Genomic DNA, 25,201 nt, shown 5'->3' with positions numbered 1-25,201 from the left:
ATCTATGTACAGTGTGTGCAAATGTAGAAGAGTATGGAGGTAAGGCAATAAATAGGCCACAGAGGTGAAATAATTACAATTTAGCATTAACACTGGAGTGATAGATGTGCAGATGATGATGTGCAAGTAGAGATACTGAGCTGCAAAAGAGCAAGAAGATAAATAACAATATGGGGATGAGGGAGTTGGGTGTGCTATTTACAGATTGACTGTATACAGGTACAGTGATCGGTAAGCTGCTCTGGCACCTGATGCTTAAAGTTAGAGAGGGAGATATAAGTCACCAGCTTCAGTGATTTTTGCAATTCATTCCAGTCATTGGCAGCAGAGAACTGAAACGAAAGGCAGTCAAAGGAAGTGTTGGCTTTGGGGATGACCAGTGAAATATACCTGCTGGAGCGCGTGCTATGGGTGGGTGCTGCTATGGTGACCAGTGAGCTGAGATAAGACGGGGCTTTACCTAGCAAAGACTTATAGATGACCTGGAGCCAGTGGGTTTGGCGACGAATATGAAGCGAGGGCCAGCCAACAAGAGCATACAGGTCGCAGTGGTGGGTGGTATATGGGGCTTTGGTGACAAAACAGATGGCACTGTGATAGACTGCATCCAATTTGCTGAGTAGAGTGTCGGAGGCTATTTTGTAAATGACATCGCCGAAGTCAAGGATCGGTAGGTTAGTCAGTTTTACTAGGGTAAGTTTGGCGGCGTGAGTGAAGGAGGCTTTGTTATGAAATAGAAAGCCGATTCTAGATTTGATTTTGGATTGGAGATGTTTGATATGAGTCTGGAAGGAGAGTTTACAGTCTAGCCAGACACCTAGGTATTTGTAGTTGTCCACATATTCTAGGTCAGAACCGTCCAGAGTAGTGATGCTAGTCGGGCGGAAGGCTGCGAGCAGCGAACGGTTGAAAAGCATGCATTTGGTTTTACTAGCGTTTAAGAGCAGTTGGAGGCCACGGAAGCTCGTTTGGAGGTTAGTTAACACAGTGTCCAAAGAAGGGCCAGATGTATACAGAATGTCGAATGGTGCCAGATAGGATGGTGCGTTAACCTGATTCAAATAATCAAAGCTTGAGGATGAGTTGATAATTTGAATCATCTGTTTAGTGCTAGGGCAAAAAAACTAAACATGCACCCCTTGGGGTCCCCAGGACCGAGTTTGGGAAACGCTGAGCTAGTGTGTATTAACTAGAGTGTCTGCTAGCTAGATAATGTGTACTAGCTAGCTAACATGTACTAGCAAGCTATTTAGCTAGTGTGTACTAGCAACCATGGTTAACATAATGCCCTGGACCAGAGCTAGTGCGCCGACTGGTATGGGTGTAACACACTGACTCCCTGGAACAAAGCTACTGACTCATGCGATACACGAGACCAACAAATGTCGACTTTGAGTGCACATACCATTTGAGATGCAAAAATACCATCTGAAACGCAGCGCATGCTCTTTGAGGCTCGCAGACCACATAGCATCAGCACGCATTATCTGCAGCTAGATGCTTCTCGACATTTTTGAAAAGTGTGGGTCAAATGGCCACAGGTAGATCCCGCAACGGTGGCAGGTAGATTAGCGGTTGAGTGCTGGGCCTGTAACAGAAAGGTCACTGGCAGAGCCACACAGTCACACCTGACACCCCAGTGCTCCCACTACAATCCTCCCTCCTTTAAAACAGTTTGCTCCATCCTGTCGGTCTAAGAATAAGTAGACCTATACAGAACAGAATGAGGTTTAAACAAACAATATTTATTGAATAGAATATTTTCTATAGGATCTTAAGATAAGTGAATATTAACATTAACAAGAAATTGTAGAAAATATAAAATGTAAAAAATAATCAAATATAACACTGAGCTTTGGCTCTGCTGCCTGGTAATTAGTCCAGTCCTCACAATATTATACAATTAGCTTTGTCTATACAATGTAAACATAAGCCTATAGGCTATGGCTGCAGCTATACGTCTCAAAATAGTCAAATAAAACCTATACAGCTGTGTGATTAGCTTTGGCTATACAATGTAAACCAAAGCCTATAGTCTATGGCTGCAGCTACATGTATATGTCTCAAAATAGTCAAATAAAGCCTTTACAGCTGTCTGATTAACTTTGGTTCCCTCTACAGCCTGGGCATTTTCAGCATCAGCATGGACACCAGTCTATCTGGACTGTCTGAAAGAAATTGAGAAAGTATGTCACATAGTTAGTTAAGCAGTCATTTACACAAATGTACTTCTGCCATACAATTTTAAACGTTACTAAGTGTGTAAACATTTTAATGTTTGAATTAAAATCTTACCATCAAAATATTCCTCTTCTGCACTTTCTTGAGGCAAAATCATCAATGATGTCATCATAGCACATGTGTTTCCCCACGTCATGATTTATGCTCATGATGGCCAGACCACTCAAACGTTCCTGTGACATGAAAGACCTCAGGTAGCTTTTGATGAGCTTTCATTTTGAAAAGCTCCTCTCTGCCGATGCTACTGTTACTGGTAGGGTGACTGCAATTCTTAGGGCTATCCAAAGGTTAGGATAGAGTTCCTCCAGGTTTTTCTCACAGAGAAAGGGAAGCAGCTCTAAGGCAGTTATCTTATCTGATGGCAGATCAGGTCAATTCTGAATCTCATGTGTCAGATCCATTCCACTGTTGTCAAGTCATCTCTGAAGGTTAAGAGTGTTTTCAACTTCCATGCAGTGAGCTTTTAAAGAGTCACTGGACATCGGAGAGGCAGTGCTAAAGTTCAGCAGCACTCCATATTTGGTTTTCACCTGGTTCACCTGAAAAGAAGGTGAAGAGCTTTTGCACATGCCTAAGAAACCCAACTGCATCTTTTGAAGATTTGGCAGAATCTGCAATGACAAGATTTAGAGTATGTGCTCCACATGGGACGAACACGGCTCTGGGATTTTTTTTGAGCAGTCTGGCTTTACTCCTTGGTGCTTTCCCTTCATGTTGGCCCCATTATCATAAACTTGCCCTCTGCAATCTTCAAATGGAATCTTCAGCTCGTTCAGCTTATCTAAGATGACAGTGGACAGATTCAAGCCTGTTGTAAACTCAACATTCACAAAGCAGAGGAAAGGCTCCTTGAACTCTGGCTTTCCCTTTAAAGCCATGCTTCTCAGAATAATATACATTTTCTCCTGGTGACTCATGTCAGGTGTACAGTCCAAGATAATGGAGAAGTACTTTGAGTCTCTTCCTTGAGTCACTATTGCTCACAATCTGTATCAGCTCATTCTGTGCGCGCTTACCAAGGCAATGAGCATGTGTCTCTCCATCTTTAATTTTGCTGAGATGATTTTCTGTAACGGGATCAAAATTTGCCAGTAATTCAACCTCTTTTAGGAAATTTCCATTACCTGGTTGGAAGAGTTTATCTGATGAACCCCTTAATGCTAGGTTTCTGTCAGCCAGAGACTGGGTGATACTTATTAAACGTGTAAGGACATCCCACCATCTCTTTCTTTCAGCCTCCAAAATTGTCATTTGTATCTGGTAAAGAGTATGTCCCCGACTTAGGCGCAGATCAAGTTCTCTCCACTTAATCATATTGTTTGTGTGTTCAGGACTACCCTCATGGTGTTTCAGAATGGTGTTGATATTTGACCAGCCATTCACGCCTTCCTTTATTATTTTGTAGTCTTTTGTAGAAAAGAGCTTACAGCAAAAACAATACACAGCGTTGTTTTATATTGAATATGAAAGCCAGCTCCTGGTAATCTTTTCCCTGTTTGACAGCTGTCTCTGTAATAAGCCTGAATGGAAACCTTTTCTAGAATTGTCTTTAGGGTAAGAAAAACCCAGTCCTGGTTTGAATGGACCGCTACGCACTAACTCAGTCCTCATAAAGTCTGTTAAGACTGGGGGCCAATCTGGATCATTTGGTGGAGCAGCAACTGTTCTATTAGAGTCTGAGCTGCTTGTATCTGATGCTGGCTGTACACCTCTGGTTGTGCTAGTACTGGCTGAGGCTGCCTGTACTTCACCTGGGTCTGTGTTAGTACTGGCTGAGGCTGCCTGTACTTCACCTGGGTCTGTGTTAGTACTGGCTGAGGCTGCCTGTACTTCACCTGGGTCTGTGTTAGTACTGGCTGAGGCTGCCTGTACTTCACCTGGGTCTGTGTTAGTACTGGCTGAGGCTGCCTGTACTTCACCTGGGTCTGTGTTAGTACTGGCTGAGGCTGCCTGTACTTCACCTGGGTCTGTGTTAGTACTGGCTGAGGCTGCCTGTACTTCACCTGGGGCTGTGCTAGTACTGGCTGAGGCTGCCTGTACTTCACCTGGGTCTGTGTTAGTACTGGCTGGGGCTGCCTGTACTTCACCTGGGTCTGTGTTAGTACTGGCTGAGGCTGCCTGTACTTCACCTGGGTCTGTGTTAGTACTGGCTGAGGCTGCCTGTACTTCACCTGGGTCTGTGTTAGTACTGGCTGGGGCTGCCAGTACTTCACCTGGGTCTGTGTTAGTACTGGCTGGGGCTGCCTGTACTTCACCTGGGTCTGTGTTAGTACTGGCTGGGGCTGCCTGTACTTCACCTGGGTCTGTGTTAGTACTGGCTGAGGCTGCCTGTACTTCACCTGGGGCTGTGCTAGTACTGGCTGAGGCTGCCTGTACTTCACCTGGGTCTGTGTTAGTACTGGCTGAGGCTGCCTGTACTTCACCTGGGTCTGTGTTAGTACTGGCTGAGGCTGCCTGTACTTCACCTGGGTCTGTGTTAGTACTGGCTGAGGCTGCCTGTACTTCACCTGGGTCTGTGTTAGTACTGGCTGAGGCTGCCTGTACTTCACCTGGGTCTGTGTTAGTACTGGCTGAGGCTGCCTGTACTTCACCTGGGGCTGTGCTAGTACTGGCTGAGGCTGCCTGTACTTCACCTGGGTCTGTGTTAGTACTGGCTGGGGCTGCCTGTACTTCACCGGGGTCTGTGTTAGTACTGGCTGAGGCTGCCTGTACTTCACCTGGGTCTGTGTTAGTACTGGCTGAGGCTGCCTGTACTTCACCTGGGTCTGTGTTAGTACTGGCTGGGGCTGCCTGTACTTCACCTGGGTCTGTGTTAGTACTGGCTGAGGCTGCCTGTACTTCACCTGGGTCTGTGTTAGTACTGGCTGAGGCTGCCTGTACTTCACCTGGGTCTGTGTTAGTACTGGCTGAGGCTGCCTGTACTTCACCTGGGTCTGTGCTAGTACTGGCTGAGGCTGCCTGTACTTCACCTGGGTCTGTGTTCGTACTGGCTGAGGCTGCCTGTACTTCACCTGGGTCTGTGTTAGTACTGGCTGAGGCTGCCTGTACTTCACCTGGGTCTGTGTTAGTACTGGCTGAGGCTGCCTGTACTTCACCTGGGTCTGTGTTAGTACTGGCTGAGGCTGCCTGTACTTCACCTGGGTCTGTGTTAGTACTGGCTGAGGCTGCCTGTACTTCACCTGGGTCTGTGTTAGTACTGGCTGAGGCTGCCTGTACTTCACCTGGGTCTGTGTTAGTACTGGTTGAGGCTGCCTGTACTTCACCTGGGTCTGTGTTAGTACTGGCTGAGGCTGCCTGTACTTCACCTGGGTCTGTGTTAGTACTGGCTGAGGCTGCCTGTACTTCACCTGGGTCTGTGTTAGTACTTGCTGAAGACGGCTGTACCGGGTCTGTGTTAGTATTGGCTGAAGACGTCTGTACTGGGTCTGTGTTAGTACTGGCTGAAGACGGCTGTACTGGGTCTGTGTTAGTACTGGCTGAAGACGTCTGTACTGGTCTGTGTTAGTACTGGCTGAAGACGGCTGTACTGGGTCTGTGTTAGTACTTGCTGAAGACGGCTGTACTGGTCTGTGTTAGTACTTGCTGAGGCCAGCTGTACTGGGTCTGTGTTAGTACTGGCTGATGCTGGATGTACTGGGTCTGTGTTAGTACTTGCTGAAGACGGCTGTACTGGGTCTGTGTTAGTACTTGCTGAAGACGGCTGTACTGGGTCTGTGTTAGTACTGGCTGATGCTGGATGTACTGGGTCTGTGTTAGTACTTGCTGAAGACGGCTGTACTGGGTCTGTGTTAGTACTGGCTGATGCTGGATGTACTGGGTCTGTGTTAGTACTGGCTGATGCTGGATGTACTGGGTCTGTGTTAGTACTTGCTGAAGACGGCTGTACTGGGTCTGTGTTAGTACTGGCTGAAGACGGCTGTACTGGGTCTGTGTTAGTACTTGCTGAAGACGGCTGTACTGGGTCTGTGTTAGTACTTGCTGAAGATGTCTGTACTGGGTCTGTGTTAGTACTGGCTGAAGACGGCTGTACTGGGTCTGTGTTAGTACTGGCTGAAGACGGCTGTACTGGGTCTGTGTTAGTACTGGCTGAAGACGGCTATACTGGGTCTGTGTTAGTACTGGCTGAAGACGGCTATACTGGGTCTGTGTTAGTACTGGCTGAAGATGTCTGTACTGGGTCTGTGTTAGTACTGGCTGAGGACGGCTGTACTGGGTCTGTGTTAGTACTGGCTGAGGACGGCTGTACTGGGTCTGTGTTAGTACTGGCTGATGCTGGATGTACTGGGTCTGTGTTAGTACTGGCTGATGCTGGATGTACTGGGTCTGTGTTAGTACTTGCTGAAGACGGCTGTACTGGGTCTGTGTTAGTACTGGCTGATGCTGGATGTATTGGGTCTGTGTTAGTACTTGCTGAAGACGGCTGTACTGGGTCTGTGTTAGTACTGGCTGAAGACGGCTGTACTGGGTCTGTGTTAGTACTGGCTGAAGACGGCTGTACTGGGTCTGTGTTAGTACTGGCTGAAGACGGCTGTACTGGGTCTGTGTTAGTACTTGCTGAAGACGGCTGTACTGGGTCTGTGTTAGTACTGGCTGAAGACGGCTGTACTGGGTCTGTGTTAGTACTGGCTGAAGACGGCTGTACTGGGTCTGTGTTAGTACTGGCTGAAGACGGCTGTACTGGGTCTGTGTTAGTACTGGCTGAAGACGGCTGTACTGGGTCTGTGTTAGTATTGGCTGAAGACGTCTGTACTGGGTCTGTGTTAGTACTGGCTGAAGACGTCTGTACTGGGTCTGTGATAGTACTGGCTGAAGACGTCTGTACTGGGTCTGTGTTAGTACTTGCTGAAGACGGCTGTACTGGGTCTGTGTTAGTACTGGCTGAAGACGGCTGTACTGGGTCTGTGTTAGTACTGGCTGAAGACGGCTGTACTGGGTCTGTGTTAGTACTGGCTGAAGACGGCTGTACTGGGTCTGTGTTAGTATTGGCTGAAGACGGCTGTACTGGGTCTGTGTTAGTACTGGCTGAAGACGGCTGTACTGGGTCTGTGTTAGTACTTGCTGAAGACGGCTGTACTGGGTCTGTGTTAGTACTTGCTGAAGACGGCTGTACTGGGTCTGTGTTAGTACTGGCTGATGCTGGATGTATTGGGTCTGTGTTAGTACTTGCTGAAGACGGCTGTACTGGGTCTGTGTTAGTACTGGCTGAAGACGGCTGTACTGGGTCTGTGTTAGTACTGGGTGAAGACGGCTGTACTGGGTCTGTGTTAGTACTGGCTGAAGACGGCTGTACTGGGTCTGTGTTAGTACTGGCTGAAGACGGCTGTACTGGGTCTGTGTTAGTACTGGCTGAAGACGGCTGTACTGGGTCTGTGTTAGTACTGGCTGAAGACGGCTGTACTGGGTCTGTGTTAGTACTGGCTGAAGACGGCTGTACTGGGTCTGTGTTAGTACTGGCTGAAGACGGCTGTACTGGGTCTGTGTTAGTACTGGCTGAAGACGGCTGTACTGGGTCTGTGTTAGTACTGGCTGAAGACGGCTGTACTGGGTCTGTGTTAGTACTTGCTGAAGACGGCTGTACTGGGTCTGTGTTAGTACTTGCTGAAGACGGCTGTACCGGGTCTGTGTTAGTACTTGCTGAAGACGGCTGTACCGGGTCTGTGTTAGTACTTGCTGAAGACGGCTGTACCGGGTCTGTGTTAGTACTTGCTGAAGACGGCTGTACTGGGTCTGTGTTAGTACTTGCTGAAGACGGCTGTACTTGCTCTGTGTTAGTATTGGCTGAAGACGGCTGTACCGGGTCTGTGTTAGTACTGGCTGAAGACGGCTGTACCGGGTCTGTGTTAGTACTGGCTGAAGCCAGCTGTACTGGGTCTGTGTTAGTACTGGCTGAAGCCAGCTGTACTGGGTCTGTGTTAGTACTGGCTGAAGACAGCTGTACTGGGTCTGTGTTAGTACTGGCTGAAGCTGGATGTACTGGGTCTGTGTTAGTACTGGCTGAAGCTGGATGTACTGGATCTGTGTTAGTACTGGCTGAGGATGGATGTGGATCAACTGAGTCTGTGCTTGTACTGGCTGATGATCCAGCATCTCCTCTACTGACAAACTTAAGCATAGCACCTGTAAATTATAGATAATAATAGTATTATACATTTTATCAGCTGCATCAGACCCATTCAAACTGTTTCCCCCAGATTTCCTTTTATACATTTTCAAATATAAAATACAATTTATTGTATAGCTTGGCTGAATAATTGATGGTTATTATTTACTGATAGATGTGCATCCATATTGCCCAGTATGCCCAGCTAATCAACATTTTAAATTGAATATATAAATCAATAGTCAATGTCAATCCATTGCTTTTCGTCTTGCATTAGTCCAGAGTTGTCACTAAACATTGACTGAGAAACTAGATAATCATTGTCTTGTTTTAAAATGATGTGCGCCTATGAGGAGTGCAATCACGCCCATATATTGTCTGGACTGGTCCCCACAGAGGTTGCTGCTGGAAAGCGCGAGTTTCATTTCGTGCACGCGCATATAAATGCATGTTCACGCACAACGCGATTATCTTTTCCGAGCTGCAGTTTATAAACACCGTTGCCCGTTGGCGTTTATCGAACGTAATAATTAGTTGTATTTCACTCTCACTTTTGTCAGGCACAAAGTCACAGAACACAGCCCTAGAAGTGGCTGGCAAGCAAGCAAGACACAGACAGACCAAGAGATGCACTGCCAAGCTAGGTTAGCAAGACAGACAGACTAGAGAGATACACTGCAAGTTAGCAGATCAATTTAACGTTACTGTTATTTGCTGACATCAAACTTGGAGAGGAGAGAACGAACACAAGTTTACCTGATTTCTGTTCCCGCAATTCACTCTCATGGTGTTTTTTCTCTCTCTTTTCGTGACCAGAAGGATAGTTCCGCTTCATCCTCTCATCGAAGTTATAAACATTGACACGAGGGGGAGGCAGGGCCCTTGCGTAATTTGCGGAGCCCTACGCAACCATTGTAAGATATATGAACGCTCGACTCCGGTCACTGGTTTGAGTCGCTAATCCAACTAGGTGAAAAATCTGTCGATGTGCCCTTGATCAAGGCACAACCGTAACTGCTCTGGATAAGAGCATCTGCTGAATGACTAAAATGTACCTGCTAAATGACTAAAATATACTCTATGATGCTCAATGTGTCAAAATGGCTTTTGAATACATCTAGTCCTGAATCTGGGAGGATCTCTTGTTTGGTTTCTACTAAATCATAAATGACAGTAGGCCCAATGGCCACAGTTGGGGAGAATTCCGAGTTGGAAATTTGAAATAAATCATGAGATATGTACTTAAAGTACCTGTACTTTAATCCTAAGAAGCCCAGACATTGTCAGTACTATCTTTGCCAGTGGGAGCTATTCTCATCATGGGAAAGATGGGAAATTGTGTTTTATTATATTGGGTAGTATTTGACGGACTATGGCTAGTTGCCAGTACTCTGCTCTCCTCATTTTGGATTTGAGTTTGAGCACTATAGGCACACACACATGCAAAACATATATCTTTCTCCCCATTTTTAACACTCAGCAATAAAGATCCATGCCATGTATTTGCCGGCAGGACCTGATGTAGAGAGAGACAAAAATGACTGATGGACTTCACAGTAAATGTCTTGGCATTACAATATAGGTTTCTGCCCTGCTGAAATAAGCCCACTGACAGTTTTCATGAGAAATGTCTTCGACCGATGTTTGCAGTGGCGATTTTAGCATGTAAATCTTGGTGGGGCAAAAAAAAATGTACATGCATGCCAGCAAAGCCACTACACAACACAACACAACACTAAACAATACATGAATTGCACTATAACGGTGACAAACAGTGCCCACAAACTGTTAGGGCCTACATAAAGCTGTCCCAAAAGCAGAGTCCCAACAGCAGTCCCAAAACATTACCACTGCTACACCTGGCTATCAGCAGAGCCTTGTCTGGCAGCGAAACAGTTCATTCAGCCTCATTTACTGCCTTAAAAAAAACAAAGCTGATATGGCTCACTTGCTTAAACAAATGTGGTTTCTACTGACAATTGAGATGTACAAACTATGGCATAAGGGGATGATGAGTGTATAAAAGGCAATCCGTAATTTCGATTAAGACATTAATGAGCGAGCTAGAACGGATGTAGTCAATATAACTATTTGTTCAGCACTTTTGAAATGTACAGCGACAGGATTCAGAACATGGGCCGTTCTTACAATATTCTCCCTGTACATCAAGTCAGAACCGTAGGATACATAAAGGGGGCATATAAGCAGACAATGAAAGCTCTTATAATATTCGATGATGACATTTCTCTAAAACAGGCTATAGGCTACATGTCAACCACCAAATCAGAACAGTAGGTGAAATTAAGAGTGGAAAAGGGACCAAATTATTAGGGTGAGGAACATAGGCTATTAACAGCTTACTACACAACATACACTTAGTATTAGTTTTTTAGCTACAGTATACATATCTCCCTAGCATATTAAATCATTTATGCAGCAGCATACAAGACATTTTTGGACTCACCTTGTTATGCTGTGTTCACTTGAACAGGAAGGTGGCGTGACGGTCCTTCGTGGGCAAATTTTGTCATCAAAGTCTGGCATTGTCTGATTTTTGGTGCTTTCAAGATCGAATCATGATGATGTCAGTGATCTTCAGGTCGGAGCTCTAGAACATGGCCCGAGTTCCCGGCATGCAATTTCGAGTTGGATGACAGTTCAAAAGTATTTTCCCAGTCGGAGCTCATTTTTTTCCGAGTTCCCAGTTGTCTTGAACCCACTGAAGTCAGATTTCCCAGTTTCCAGTTGTTTTGAGCGCAGCAGAAGTCAAGCTGGATTGACAGCTTGGCCAATGTTGAAAATGTATCCTTTTAAGATTGGAAAAGAGACCCCTTACACCCAAACTAGGGACCACACACCCACTCCACTGAATAGGAGGCTTGTGATTGCTTGGCAGTGCTTGCAATTAGCCACTGATTCCTTCCAAACCACTCATTGTTGAATTTGCAATTTCCAACTTGTGTAATGTTTATGTCCAATGGCTGATGAGCACCGAAAAGTTTTAACTATAATTTCTCTTCATATGACAAGGATTAAAAAATAATTTTCCAGGAGATTGTCGACTTGATTCATGATGATGACTGCTAGATTGCTAGCTAAGATTTTGAAAGTATGATGTTGATCAGTCCAATCAGAGCTACTGTAGATATAACGTGATTTGACGTCATTTTATCTGTGGCCAATGACCCTAAGCCTTCTTGGATGGGCACTTTTAATGTAACTCTGTGGCAGCACCCAAGTGGCTTGAATTTTTTTGCTCTACCCTTAGATTTTGCGGTGACGCAGTGTCCCCATCAGTGACAGAACGCTGAGCCAATCACGGTGCAACTAGAGAACAATACCAACCCCTATGGTCCATATTTTCCACTGGCTGCCCCACCACAACAGAAAGCACTGAGCTAGGCTGAAACACCTGCATTTTGAAGCTGCCTTACTCAAGAAAGCAAAAAAGAGACCCGGTTTCTTTGCGGCTTTATTAACTGAAAGATTATTTGTATTTTTTTTACATTGTTTGCAAACTGATATGTGACATGTATTAATGAAGGAAAAAGGAAACCGCACACTGCTCTTGATAGTATCACCGATATTTAATAAGCTTACGTATCGGCCTCACGCCCTTCGTCAGAGCTTTTTTGATTTTTTAAAATTTGCACCCTTATGTAGACCTGGCCCCACCCACATCCGTTCTACACATCGAAGGGGGTTGGAGGCAAAGGAAAAACAAATAAGTGCTACCAAATATAACAATATGCATTTCATAAATATTACAAAAGTGTATAAATAAGGCGTATTGAACACGTCTGTAAAACCTCAATGAGGACATAGCAATTTTTCATTAGTCATTGGGTACATCGTACGAAAAACGTCAGAGTAATCTACAATAGACACATATTTCATGTTCAAATTCACAACATAACATACATAGGCATTTCATCATTAAGTCCTTTAGGAAATAATGTCTGGAGGGTGAAAATCCCAAAACATTCTCTTTTACTCAGAGTATTACGTAAGCTTATTAAATATTGGTGATACTATCAAGAGCAGTGTGCGGTTTCCTTTTTCCTTCATCTTGTTCAATTGTTGCCATGCACCTGCAAATAAGATTGCTCAGATGTGCAAGTGCCTTTTGAATTTCGTTACATGTATTAATGTCAAAATAACATGCAAAACAGGCAACCCCCAAAATTGTTGTATTTTAAAAAATCATCATAATAAAAAGGTGGGGCAGCCCTAAATGACAGGTCACCACTGGATGTTTGTCATTTGGGAAAACACTTTCATTTTTCGTTAAACTGAAAGTCTTAACTGTCTCACTTCCTTCCTAAGGAAAAACACGATGGTTAACAGTCATTGTGTCACGCCCTGACCATAGTTTGCTTTGTATGTTTCTATGTTTTGTTTGGTCAGGGTGTGATCTGAGTGGGCATTCTATGTTTTATGTCTAGTTTGTCTATTTCTATGTGTTTGGCCTGATATGGTTCTCAATCAGAGGCAGGTGTTTGTCGTTGTCTCTGATTGGGAACCATATTTAGGTAGCCTGTTTTGTATTGTGGGTTGTGGGTGATTGTTCCTGTTACTGTGTTCCTGTGTTTGTGTTGTCACTTTATGGGACTGTTTGGTCTTCATTCGTTTATTCGTTATTTTGTTTGTTTCAAGTATTCATATTAAAATGGATACTCACCACGCTGCATCTTGGTCCGACATTTCTTACTCCTCGTCAGAGGAGGACGAAGAATTCCGTTACACATTGCTTCAGCATTTAGTAGTACACTACCTGCAGTAAGTGTGCCATTGGCAGTAGTTGTTGGTGAACAAAAAATTATGCACAGTAATAATTATGCAACAGGTTAAACAGGAACAAGAGCTGAGTAAGATCAGTGGAGTCTTTACAGTTGTACTGCTTGTGCAAACACGCAGGATAAATGACTGAGAAAAGGCAATTGAATTTCCATTCACAGTTTGTTTTTCTCTTTTGTGGAAACTGTAACCTACCTAGGTGAATACCAATTCTCTCCCTTACTTTTTTTCTCTTCATCACCTACGTTACAACCAAAACAATGGAATCATACGCATGATTATGTTTCATGTTTCAGCATGTTTCATATACAGAATGAAAATGTTTGACATACAGTACACTCTTAGAAAAAAAAGGTTCTGGATAGAACCAAAAAGGGTTCTACGCTTGCTTCATACAGTATATGTCAGCGCTTAATGTTCTATATAGTACTTAAATTGACTCCATATAGAACTTTATATGGAACCCAAGGGTTCTATATGGAATCAATTTTGGTTCAGTGAAGAAAGGGTTTTATATATAACCTTTAGGGGTGCCATATATGAAGCAAGCAATATAACCTTTTTCGGTGTGTACCCAACACTCAATACAACATTAATAATAACAAACACTTGAATCTTTCTATGAGGCAAATGTACAGTATTAGTATGTGACTGTCATCCTGAAAAAAATTGTGTTGTATATTTCCTCAACCTTTCAAATTACTTTTCTTCAGAAATTTAACCCAGAACTATTTTGTGAGTATAAACAGACTAGTAGACTAGGCCTAGACTACCCTAGGTTATTCAGAGGAAAGACCTAGCTAGCTCTCATAGTGGGAATAGCATGGGGAGTTCTTCAGGGGCTAGCTCTGTTTGTGTTTATTTCAGGATGAGCAGTTCTAGCAGCAAGTTTCTATTGTGGACAGTCTTCATGTTTATGGAGGTTTGGTGTCCCTTGACAGCACTGCTCAATGGACAGGAAACACATGGAATGAGGGAGGGAGGGATGGAGGATTTGGGATGAAAGGATTTGTTTGCATTCTGACAGCAAATGTAGAGATAGTATACACAGAGACTTAGGTATCCTTTACTATTTTTAGAGCTGATCTCAGTGTAAATGGAAACTTACTTATTCTCATTTCCCAATGCATTGTGGAAGGATGCAGTATTACTGTCAACCCCATACTTTGCTTTAGTATTCTAATCCATGTTTTTGAGGAAAATAGGCAGATGTTTCATGACTTGTAGCCTACTATAATCAAATTATATAACTTCATAAATACGTTTGATTGTTTGTAATTCTCGTTTAATTATATTTTTTGATGACATTGTGATATATATGCAACATTATCGAAAGGTATAAGTATAATATAGCCTAATCAGGGGAAACTTGACAAAACAAATTCTGAATCTGTTATTGTGAATAACATTTTGTTTGTCCGAAGGCTTTCTTTCTTACATCCTTATATTCAGTGCTATCCATAGATCTATCCTCCATTTAACAGTAAGGGAGCGCAGGGAAATTCAAGGCTTCTGATTGGCTTACCGCAGGTATCTCTCGCGCTGCACACTGTTTTTGGTCTAGAGGAGCTACTGCAACTCAAACTTTATGTACGCCCGCAGATCCTTTCTCCCTCTCCATCTGCTCGCTGAGGAAGCAAATTATCTCGGTTTAGAAGGTTGAAAGTTTCACACTGTTGCACGGAACTTGTTACTTTGTAAAAGAGGAAACTTGGAAGACGCAGCAACTTTTGTTGCAAATAATTGACACAGTTTTACATTTGCAAAACAAAGGACCATGACTCAATTCAACAAGGGACCAGTGTACGGGTTGACTGCAGAATTGAGAAGCAAGGTAAGCGTGACTATTAGGACTACCATTTTACCTATCAAATTGATGCAATTAGATTTTTGTACGTTTTTATTTAGGAAACGAATTATTTGCATTCATCTGGCCCACGTGAAACTGCTTCGCATCAGTTGGTGCATTCATTTCCCTCGATACGACCTGGAACTGGTTTTCCTTTTATGGAAAATGTGTGATGGCAAATGGCCACGTACTTCAGAAGCATATGAATGATGATCAGTCAATGTGCCCTTTGTCTTGTAAATTTTGTCCTGAAAAGGATAGTCTACCAGGTTACATAGTGCAGAATACCCCGCACAACAAATTGCAAATAGGTTGTGATTTAATGTCTTCAACATAATGAATCTGCACTGAGAATATGTCTGTTTTGGAACACTACCTTGGAAACTAGTGATCAACACACATCACCAACTAGGCTGTAATAAAAATATGTCCATTCTCTGGCCCCTTTTCCCAGACCTTTCACAAATGTAACATTTAATTAGGCTACACAGTGATGCGGGATGTACAAATGTACAATATTCCTTTATGATCTTATTTGATGCTTCTGGTTCATGTCAAAGGAAAGGATGAAAGCTTCATGAATGAATGGCAAGGCCAACAACTCATTGTTGCTCCACCATAGTGGGTGGAGCCTGTATGGGCGGTGTAGGGGCCCCTATACTGCTGAGTGAAGTCTACAGTACTAGACAACATCCTCGACAATGCATTCTCCTCGTCTGACCCCTCTGTAGTTTATTGTACACCATCTAAAGCTGCAGCATTGCCTTCCTTGTCAGACCTTATCTCATATGAAATCAGTTTGCTACTATTGTTTTAAAGGGTCCCGTTAGATGTACCATGCAGCTCAGCTTTGAGTAGATGAATGATGGGCTGGGCCCCCTGCCAAGTCCTCCATGTTTTCTTGGCTTGGCTTCTGCTTAGGGCTGGGTGATATGACCTAAAAATTATATAAACATTTTTTTTCTCAAACTTATGGGCTATTCACAATATATATCTCTGAATAAGAGCAGATGCTCTTATCCAGAGCCACTTACAGTAGTGAATGCATACATTTTCATACTGGTCCCCTGTGGGAAACTAACCCACAACCCTGGCATTGCAAGCGCCATGCTCTACCAACTGAGCCGCACGGGATACACTGCATTTCAAACAGTCATCAATAATCAAATGAATTCAGGGCTTATGAAGTTATACCTAAGAAAAATATGTTTTATTTATTTAACTAGGCAAGTCAGTTAAGAACAAATTCTTATGACGGCCTAGGAACAGTGGGTTAACTGCCTTGTTCAGGGGCAGAACGACAGATTTTTACCTTATCAGCTCAGGGATTCAATCCACCAACCTTTCGGTTACTGGCCCAATGCTCTAACCACTAGGATAAAATAGTCAAAATAGTTTAACCTGCTTTTTTTGCGATAATCACTTATCTTGTTTTCAAGTCCGTCTATGAAAATGCCCTTTTTTGTTACAAATTTAACAGTTACCATGCATAATGTACATTCACTAATAATGACTAACTTCTTGTAGCATGCATTAAGCTATAGAAAATTAACTCAGGTCTCATAAACAATCTCTCAAGCATAAGCCCACATGCTAGTGAGTAACCAGCTAAACTTTATATTTCAAGTTTAGCCAACTTGGATCGATTTGCTAGCTAACAAGGCAAAACAGTTTAATTGTTATGAACACACCCTTCTGTCTGCCTCCAACTGTTTGAACAGCATAGCATGCCTGTCCACTTTGTTCAGATGTTGAAATCAAGTGCCCTACTTTATTTCTCAGAATGAGAACAAGTTGCCGATTCTTTATATAATAGCGTTTTATGCTTATTGTACATTTATAAAACACAGACTAGACAGCTAGTATAAAAGTCTTTGGCAAAAATGCTGCTAGCGGTAGGCCATACTAGCTACTGGAATGCCGTGTGCGACAAACTGAGCATTCATTTTCCAGAATCAAGGTTCATAGATACTCTCGTTTGAGTAGTGTCTGCTCTGCGCGCAATTTGAGTAGTTGAGACATAGAAAGGGTATCGTTAAATAGGTTAACTTCTCCACTATTACGGCAAAATAATGTCTCAATGTGTTTTGGTGTCCATATGAACGATTCTGTTGGACCAAATGCGAATAGCGAGATGAAACCGCTTGTCATAGAGGAAGAAGTGATCTCCCATCTTTGTTGGTGTGAATGGCAGGATTACGCACACAGGAAGAGGTGAAGTGAGAGGTTTCACTCTCGCTAAAATCTGTCCCAAATAAGCCCAATGCGTTTCTATGGGCTTATTTTGGATCTAAGCTTGTCGTCTGCCTTTCTGCCTTTGGGACAACGACTCCCGTTGTTAGAGCGGAGATATGAGCATCTCGTCATTATATACAGATCTCTGGTGTAAATGAGAAGGTGCACACAGCACAAGGAGAGAAGGAGACGAGACAAAAAAGACAACATGAGAACAAACAGACATAAACGCTCATAGAAAAAATTAACTAGATTCTTGCGATGCAGGCATTTGGAACATCGCACAAAAACATAAATTCTAATTAATCGAATGAATTTGATATATCGCCCAACCCTACTTCTGTTCAATTGAGCACATTGTTCCTGGGGAGAACCACAGATGGCCCAGAGGTCTATCAACCTCTATTAACCACACGTTCAGTCTGTCCCACACACAGTCTGTCCCATGAACTAAAGAGGTGGATCACCTCCCTTTGTCTGGGTACAAATCTACTAGAAATCATCAGTACACCAGGAGTTTTTCCTGACCACCTAACTTGACCAACTTATAGCTACCGTATATATATGGCCCATAGTTTTCCCAGGTCAAGCCACATAGTCTGGAAAAACTTTCCCCAGTCATCTTTATCTTTTTATACCGATATCCACAGCTCCTCTCCGGTGGATTCCCCTGGTACTGCTCATTCCATGCACCTGCTCCTCTCCGGTGGATTCCCCTGGTACTGCTCATTCCATGCACCAGCTCCTGAGGTCTACGTCACTGGCCTCTAGGCGTCACTGAACGGTTTCATTACGCACACCTGGTTCCCATTCCCCCTGATTAGTAATTGTATACATGTGCCCTCTGTTCACCATTGTTTTGTCTGTTATTGTTCCCATGTCCGTTGGTCTTGTGAGTACCTGTGCTTTGTTGTTTTGGCTTTCGTGCTGCGTGTATTGTTATTACAGGTCTCGTCCCGTGTATTGTTATTACAGGTGTCGTCCCGTGTATTGTTTTTACTGGTCTCATCCGTGTATTCATTAGAGGTTTAACCTCAGTCTTTTGTTTGGGTTACATCCCTGTGTTTTTGTGTGTGTTTTGGGCTTCGTCCCCGTGCCTTTTCATGGCATGTTGTATTTTTGGGTGGAGTATTAAAACCCCCTATTACGTATTCCTGCGCCTGTCTCCAATCATTTATACAACGTGACAGAATAACCGACCCTAAATGGAGACAGCGGGAATGGCCTGTCCGACGCAGCCGCAACTTCTGCAGCTGCAACTGGCCCCTCCGAATCCGCCGCAATTTCGGGCAACTGGCCTGTCCAACGCAGGCTCAACTTCGGCAGCTGCAACTGGCCTGTCCGACGCAGGCTCAACTTCGGCAGCTGCAACTGGCCTGTCCGACGCAGGCTCAACTTCGGCAGCTGCAACTGGCCTGTCCAACGCAGGCTCAACTTCGGCAGCTGCAACTGTCCTGTCCAACGCAGGCTCAACTTCGGCAGCTGCAACTGGCCTGTCCGACGCAGGCTCAACTTCGGCAGCTGCAACTGGCCTGTCCGACGCAGGCTCAACTTCGGCAGCTGCAACTGGCCTGTCCGACGCAGGCTCAACTTCGGCAGCTGCAACTGGCCTGTCCAACGCAGGCTCAACTTCGGCAGCTGCAACTGGCCTGTCCAACGCAGGCTCAACTTCGGCAGCTGCAACTGGCCTGTCCGACGCAGGCTCAACTTCGGCAGCTGCAACTGGCCTGTCCGATGTTGCTGCAACTGGCCCATCCGACGCCGACGCAACTTCGGCAGCGGCAACTGGCCCTGACTGACCCACACCGCGTCCCTGTGGTTGTCCTCGAGGTTGGTGTCTTCCCACTGCTGGTGCAGCGCGTCAGGGGGGGTACTGTCACAGATTCCCCCGGTACTGCTGCTCATTCCGTGAACCAGCTCCGGAGGTCTACGTCACCGGCCTCTAGGCGTCACTGAACTGTTTCATTACGCACACCTGGTTCCTATTCCCCCTGATTAGTAATTGTATACATGTGCCCTCTGTTCACCATTGTTTTGTCTGTTATTGTTCCCATGTCCGTTGGTCTTGTGAGTACCTGCGCTTTGTTGTTTTGGCTTTCGTGCTGCGTGTATTGTGTACTCGTTATTACGGGTCTCGTCCCGTGTATTGTTGTGCACTTGTTATTACAGGTGTCATCCCGTGTATTGTTATTACAGGTGTCGTCCCGTGTATTGTTTTTACTGGTCTCATCCGTGTATTCATTAGAGGTTTAACTTCAGTCTTTTGTTTGGGTTACATCCCTGTGTTTTTGTGTTTGTTTTGGACTTTGTCCCCGTGCCTTTTCATGGCATGTTGTATTTTTGGGTGGAGTATTAAAACCCCCTATTACGTATTCCTGCGCCTGTCTCCAATCATTTATACAACGTGACACTTTTTGTCATTTCACTCCCTTTTAAATTGGATCTCGAAGTGTGTCATTCCATCCATGCAAAGCAGTGGTTCCATGAACTTCCATCCCTATCCCCACTGCCTGCCAGTGTGAGCGGAGACATTTTCCACGTTGTCTGCCAGAAGATACGCTTTATTAGAAGTCTGACGGAGATATGCCAGCCCTTCAGTGGTCTACTTGTGGAAAATAATTATGTTTCATAGGAAGTGCCATGAATGTCTCTGAACTGTCAAGCGGAGCACAAAAACCTCATAGCCAACCTCCCTTATAACTTTTTAGTATTTCTTTCTAATGAAGATCTACGTAATGCAGTTCAGGCAGAGCCTTTGGGACGGTTTCCCAGACCCAGATTAAGCCTACTCCTGGACTTAAGCATTCTCAAGGTAGAATCTCCATTGAAAGTGCTTTTTAGGCCAGGAATATGCTTAAATTGAGTCTGGGAAACTGTCCGTAATAGTATAGTTAAAGCCCCAGTAGAGCTCTCCACATGGGTTCCTGGTCATGGTTCTTATGGTAACTCCTGGCAGGCTGGCACCCAGATGTGTTCCAGGAAGTAAATAGCTGATCACAGTGGGAGGCTCCCATCACTTGGACGTCAATACCACAGTGGGAGCTTTGGTGTGTGTGTCACTGGCTGTCGTCAGCATTACCTTACACAGCCTTTATTACTTTGATGGTTAAAAAGCACCACACAACATCTTCACAACTATGGCTGTGTCAAACAGCAACAACGTAGGACATTGTACTGGTATAGCAGGCTTGGATGATTGGAGTCTATTCCATTTCAACTCAGTGGATTCAGGAAATAGATTATTGACTTACTTGAAATGGCATTGACATCGTCCTATGTTTTTATTAGCAGCTCAACACACATCCTCTGTCAATTGGTTTTGCATGTTAAGTGAGTTCTCCATGTTGAAAGGTAATGTTTACTGTACCTTTTTAGCTTTTATTAGTGTGATACACTTTAACAGTTTGATTAATTTGGAAATTCTCAGGAAATGATTGTTTGTGCTGTTTATTAATACTTAACATGCATGAGTACAATAGAGCTCTACATTACAAAGGACGTTGCTTTGTCCAGTAATTGCAACAAAGATGAAAGTGAATTAGCCTGCTTTGTAAATTACCCTCTCCCTGGCTTTCAGCCATATCGCAAGTTGTGGCTTCCTGGATTGTGTTATCTGATACCGTCCAAAACGTTTCAACTTTGCCAATACCTGGAATTATGAATCTGATACAGGGCTGAAATTGTTGCGGTTATACCTTTCTCTTTAGTGCTACAGTAGAGCCGGGCGATATGGACTAAAATCCATATCGCAATAAATTGCCTGAATTGATGCTTTCACAATAATTAGAACAATAAGTTTATAACATTAATGTGCACATTTTTTATTATCCTTTTCAATACTACTAGTTTGATGGTTGTAGCCAACAATTGTCCCATTAACAATCACCCGTATTAGCAATCTTATTTGATTTCAAACTTCACATATCTCTAGTATAGGCTACTTATCATACTGAATGATATCAGCCAAAAGCCTACGATAAGTATGGTCACTTCACAGTGAGGACTTTAATAAAGTGGTGCTGTGATGGCCTGACATCTGCACTGGCTCAAGGACAGGACGCTTAAACCTTCAGTCCTCTAGCAATTATGAAAACCAGGCTGGAAGTTTTGACACATGGACATGTACCTTGCTCAAGGGCACGCCGACAGATTTTTCACCTTGTCGACTCGGGATTCAAACCAGCAACCTTTCGGTTACTGGGCCAACACTTTTAATCTCTAGGCTACCTGCCACCCTACCTATACCCCCTCTGTAACCTACACCCCTACTAAGAGATGCAGTACAGAGTTACAGTACATACAGAAGAAGTGGGCTATACCGCTACAAACGTATCCACATCATGAATAACCGAACGAGGAAACAAATAGAAAGAAGTGAAGGCCGTAGAAAAGAGAAGGGTAATCAAGAATGTGCCTTCTTTTATGTGAACATTCAACATTCCACACATACTGGTTAATCTCACTACGAAGACGCAACTTGCGTCATTTTCAATAAGGATGAATTCAAGCCACCTTCCCTACACCTTTTCGCACTTCAAATGACTTTGGCCAAGCTCCTCTCATCACACCGTCCTTGTATCGTATCTGCAGCATTATGTGTCTGCAGCTACTTTTCTCTCCTGCTCACAACAGATAAGGCTGCGGTGAACATCATGTGCACGGTGCACGCCTCATACATAGGACTTAAAATATATCCCCTGAAAACAGTATATACGGTGCACGCCTCATACATAGGACTTAAAATATATCCCCTGAAAACAGTATATAAGGGTAGCCCATGTCCAGCCACACAGAACAAAGACATGTTTTGTGGTGTTGGCTTGGCAGATAGTTGTTTGAGCGAGGACTGAAGAGATTATGCTCAAGTGTATCAGTCGGGAAATATTTGCATGTAACTGCCAGGAAAGACCCGACACTTGTTCTGTTTTGCATAATTGAATGTAAATGCAAAAGATTCAAGTATTCATATATTTAATCAAACTGGGGGCTATGTGTGTGCACGTGTGTGCCTTCCCTTTTTAATGAACTCTACCACCACAACACGCATGGCTGTTGGGAGGGAATGTCATGTTTTTGTTGACGCTCCTCTAAAGTGCTGACGTGGCCATCCTCCCTCCGTTGAGGAGGTCCCAGAGTGGCCCTTTAAACCCCACGCTGCCACCTCAAGGAGAACAGGAAGGAGTCTTCCTTGAGTGCTGTTAAATAAACACGGGCTATAATTGCCCTTCAAGAAAAACACAGGATGGAGCAGCAGCACTTTCTGTTTGTGACATATTGGTAGCCTTTTTTTTCTCCTTTCTGGTTATTTTTAGGTCAGGAGGATGTGTCCTAAGGATAACAGTGACATTTTGAGTCATGGCTCACTTTTGAGGATGGATAGATTTGAATTGGAAAAGGAAAAACGTTATTGTTCACACAATGTGGAAAATGGCCGCCTTCCAGCTTTACTTGAGACTATGTTAACACGTTCTTACTGTATGTCAACAAACTAGTGCTGAACAATTAGTGCTTTTTAAAGTCGGTTCGATTATGAAAAAAATATCACAATTTTCGATTTTGGTTTAGATTATTTGGGTTGAGTGCTGTAACAACACAGAATAAAACAATTCATACGTCCCATAATGGTAGTGACTGCTCATTACTGCTTATCACTTATTAACCATTTATTCACGTTACTTTAATACAATATTTCAGTAACGGTGTATATTACATTTGTTTTATTTGATGACTTTATTATTTCATGCCAAGTCATCATCTCTATAGAGCTGCTGTCTGACAAAATCACTACTTTGTAGTTCTTCAAAGTAAGTAAGGCATACTTTTATGACTGCTGAATAAATACCAACTATCAATCACTTGGATTATGTATTTCCAGGTAGAGATACCTTGCGAAGCAAATGCTGCTCTCTATATCCCCTTATGATTGCGCATTCTTCTCTCTTCTGTAGCAGGCGTAAATAAATACAGACCGGACAGGTAGATGCACAATGGATTATGTTCATTGAAGTTAATTACCATGTTTTATGCACTAAACTATATATGCAGAAAATTGGCCTGTTGGAAACTACAACTCTCTACTACATGGCACAGTTCAGGCTGGATCTGATTTATTTCTAGAGAAACTTTGCAATGTGCGCATTGAGCTCACAGAAAAAAGAAAAAAAAATGAAATTCAAATAATTGAACCGAGTTGGTCAATTAGGTGTTTAAAAACGGAAAAATGGGTGAATCGCTCAGCACTACAACAAACAGCAATATGACAATGGGCCTAGGGCGACATAAACAGACATGGTGAATTGTTTCTACCTCACCTCACGCTCATCATCCTTGCATCATTCCACTCCATTGAACATTTTCCAGAGCCACGGAAGGTTAATAATTTATTAACGCCTCACCAGCTGTCTCTATTGTCAAGGCTCCATTCAATGCTATTTCCTCTCCAATAAATGGATAACCAATATTTGGACAGATTGTGGGTTTTGTGGTAACAAACAGTAAGAGGTTTTTGTAGGACAAAGCCTGTGATTTTTGCAACATGCAGTACAGTAAAGTCGTATCCATAAGGAGCGGCCCGTTTACAATACGGCACTCTCATTCTTTTTTCAGTCCAGATGTTCTCTCCATTCCCCAGACCCATCAGGAAATGCTTCCAGTTGCGTGGGCAGGAGTGGTAGTATTAGACAAGGGGGTTTCTTTCTCTGCATGCCTGAGAAAAGAGAAAGATGAATCAATTTCTGCTTTACTCCCCCTCTTTCCTCTCTGAATGCCTAGCTAGCTCTGCTCTATCAAGTCCCAAGAACACTGGAGCTATTGTTGTGCTGTAGAGGAGAGATTGCTAGACCCGAACAGGAACTGTTCACACTCCCCTCTGTCAGCCATCCACGGGAAGTTTTAAAGGCCCAGGCAGTCAAAAACATGATTTCCCTGTGCTTTGTATATATTTCCACACTGAGATTGGAATAATACTGTGAACTTGTGAAAATTATGATAATGGACTTTTTAGTGTAAGAGCTGGTTGAAAAGACTGCCTGAAATTTCAGGTTGTTTTGGTGGGATATTCTGGAACGTTGTTTGGTTCTTTGCGTGTAAAAAAGAAAAAAAAGATACACATCAAATCGTGTTATTTGACGTGTCAAATAAGCTTGTTGACCAATCAGGACCTGAATATGATTGCACGTCACATAATAATTTAACGCGTTCATGACTTTTTTACGTAGTTGTTACACATTGATTACACTATCACTCGTATTTCATGTCACAACGATTCATCGATACGTATGCTATGATGCTGGTAAAGTTGTCTCGCGCACCTACAGTGCTGGTCATTAAAAAAGCTAGCTAGCTGATGGATGCAAACAATGTTCATCCACAAAAACATAGCAAAACAACATAATCTGTTTCAGTAGCTATAGTTAGCTAGCTAACTATATAGCTAGGTGTCATCATCAAAAATAACCCTAATTAATGAAACTGTTCTTATTTGATTAATGGAGGTCGGACCATCTATGTGAAGCTAGCCACAATAAGGCTTAGCCACAATAGTGGACTTTGCGGTTAGCCTTCAAATTAAAAGTATTGTCACGTTCCTGACCTGTTTTCTGTTAGTTTTTGTATGTGTTAGTTGGTCAGGACGTGAGTTTGGGTGGGCAGTCTATGTTTTCTGTTTCTATGTTGGTTTAAAGGGTGACCTGATATGGCTCTCAATTAGAGGCAGGTGGTTTTCATTTCCTCTGATTGAGAGTCATATTAAGGTAGGTGTTTTCACACTGTTTGTTGTGGGTGGTTGTCTCCTGTGTCTGTGTTTGTCGCGCCACACGGGACTGTCTCGGTTTGTTTGTACGTTCGTTCTTTTATGTAGTCAGTTTTCCTGTTCATGCGTTCTTCGTGTTTCATGTAAGTTCGTCGTCCAGGTCTGTCTACGTCGTTTATTGTTTTGTAGTTTGTGAAAGTGTTTTCGTGTTTTTTCCGTTTTGTAAATA

The 25,201-nt window shown here is 43.4% G+C and overlaps 1 protein-coding gene across 1 annotated transcript in view; it reads left to right on the top strand.

Annotated features, from left to right (window-relative positions):
- Positions 1-14,717: 14,717 nt before the first annotated feature.
- The window catches only part of LOC120020079 (calponin-3-like), a 38,113-nt gene continuing 27,629 nt past the window's right edge, over positions 14,718-25,201 (top strand). The window contains exon 1 of the mRNA XM_038963517.1: positions 14,718-14,972. Within this exon, the coding sequence (XP_038819445.1) occupies positions 14,916-14,972 (57 nt within the window). The 5' untranslated portion in view covers positions 14,718-14,915. The remainder of the gene's footprint in view (positions 14,973-25,201) is intronic.

Source organism: Salvelinus namaycush, chromosome 25 (assembly GCF_016432855.1).
Source record: "Salvelinus namaycush isolate Seneca chromosome 25, SaNama_1.0, whole genome shotgun sequence".
NCBI classification, from domain to species: domain Eukaryota; kingdom Metazoa; phylum Chordata; class Actinopteri; order Salmoniformes; family Salmonidae; genus Salvelinus; species Salvelinus namaycush.
The sequence above is the reverse complement of the archived record's forward strand: the minus strand, read 5'-3'. Positions and strand labels throughout refer to the sequence as shown.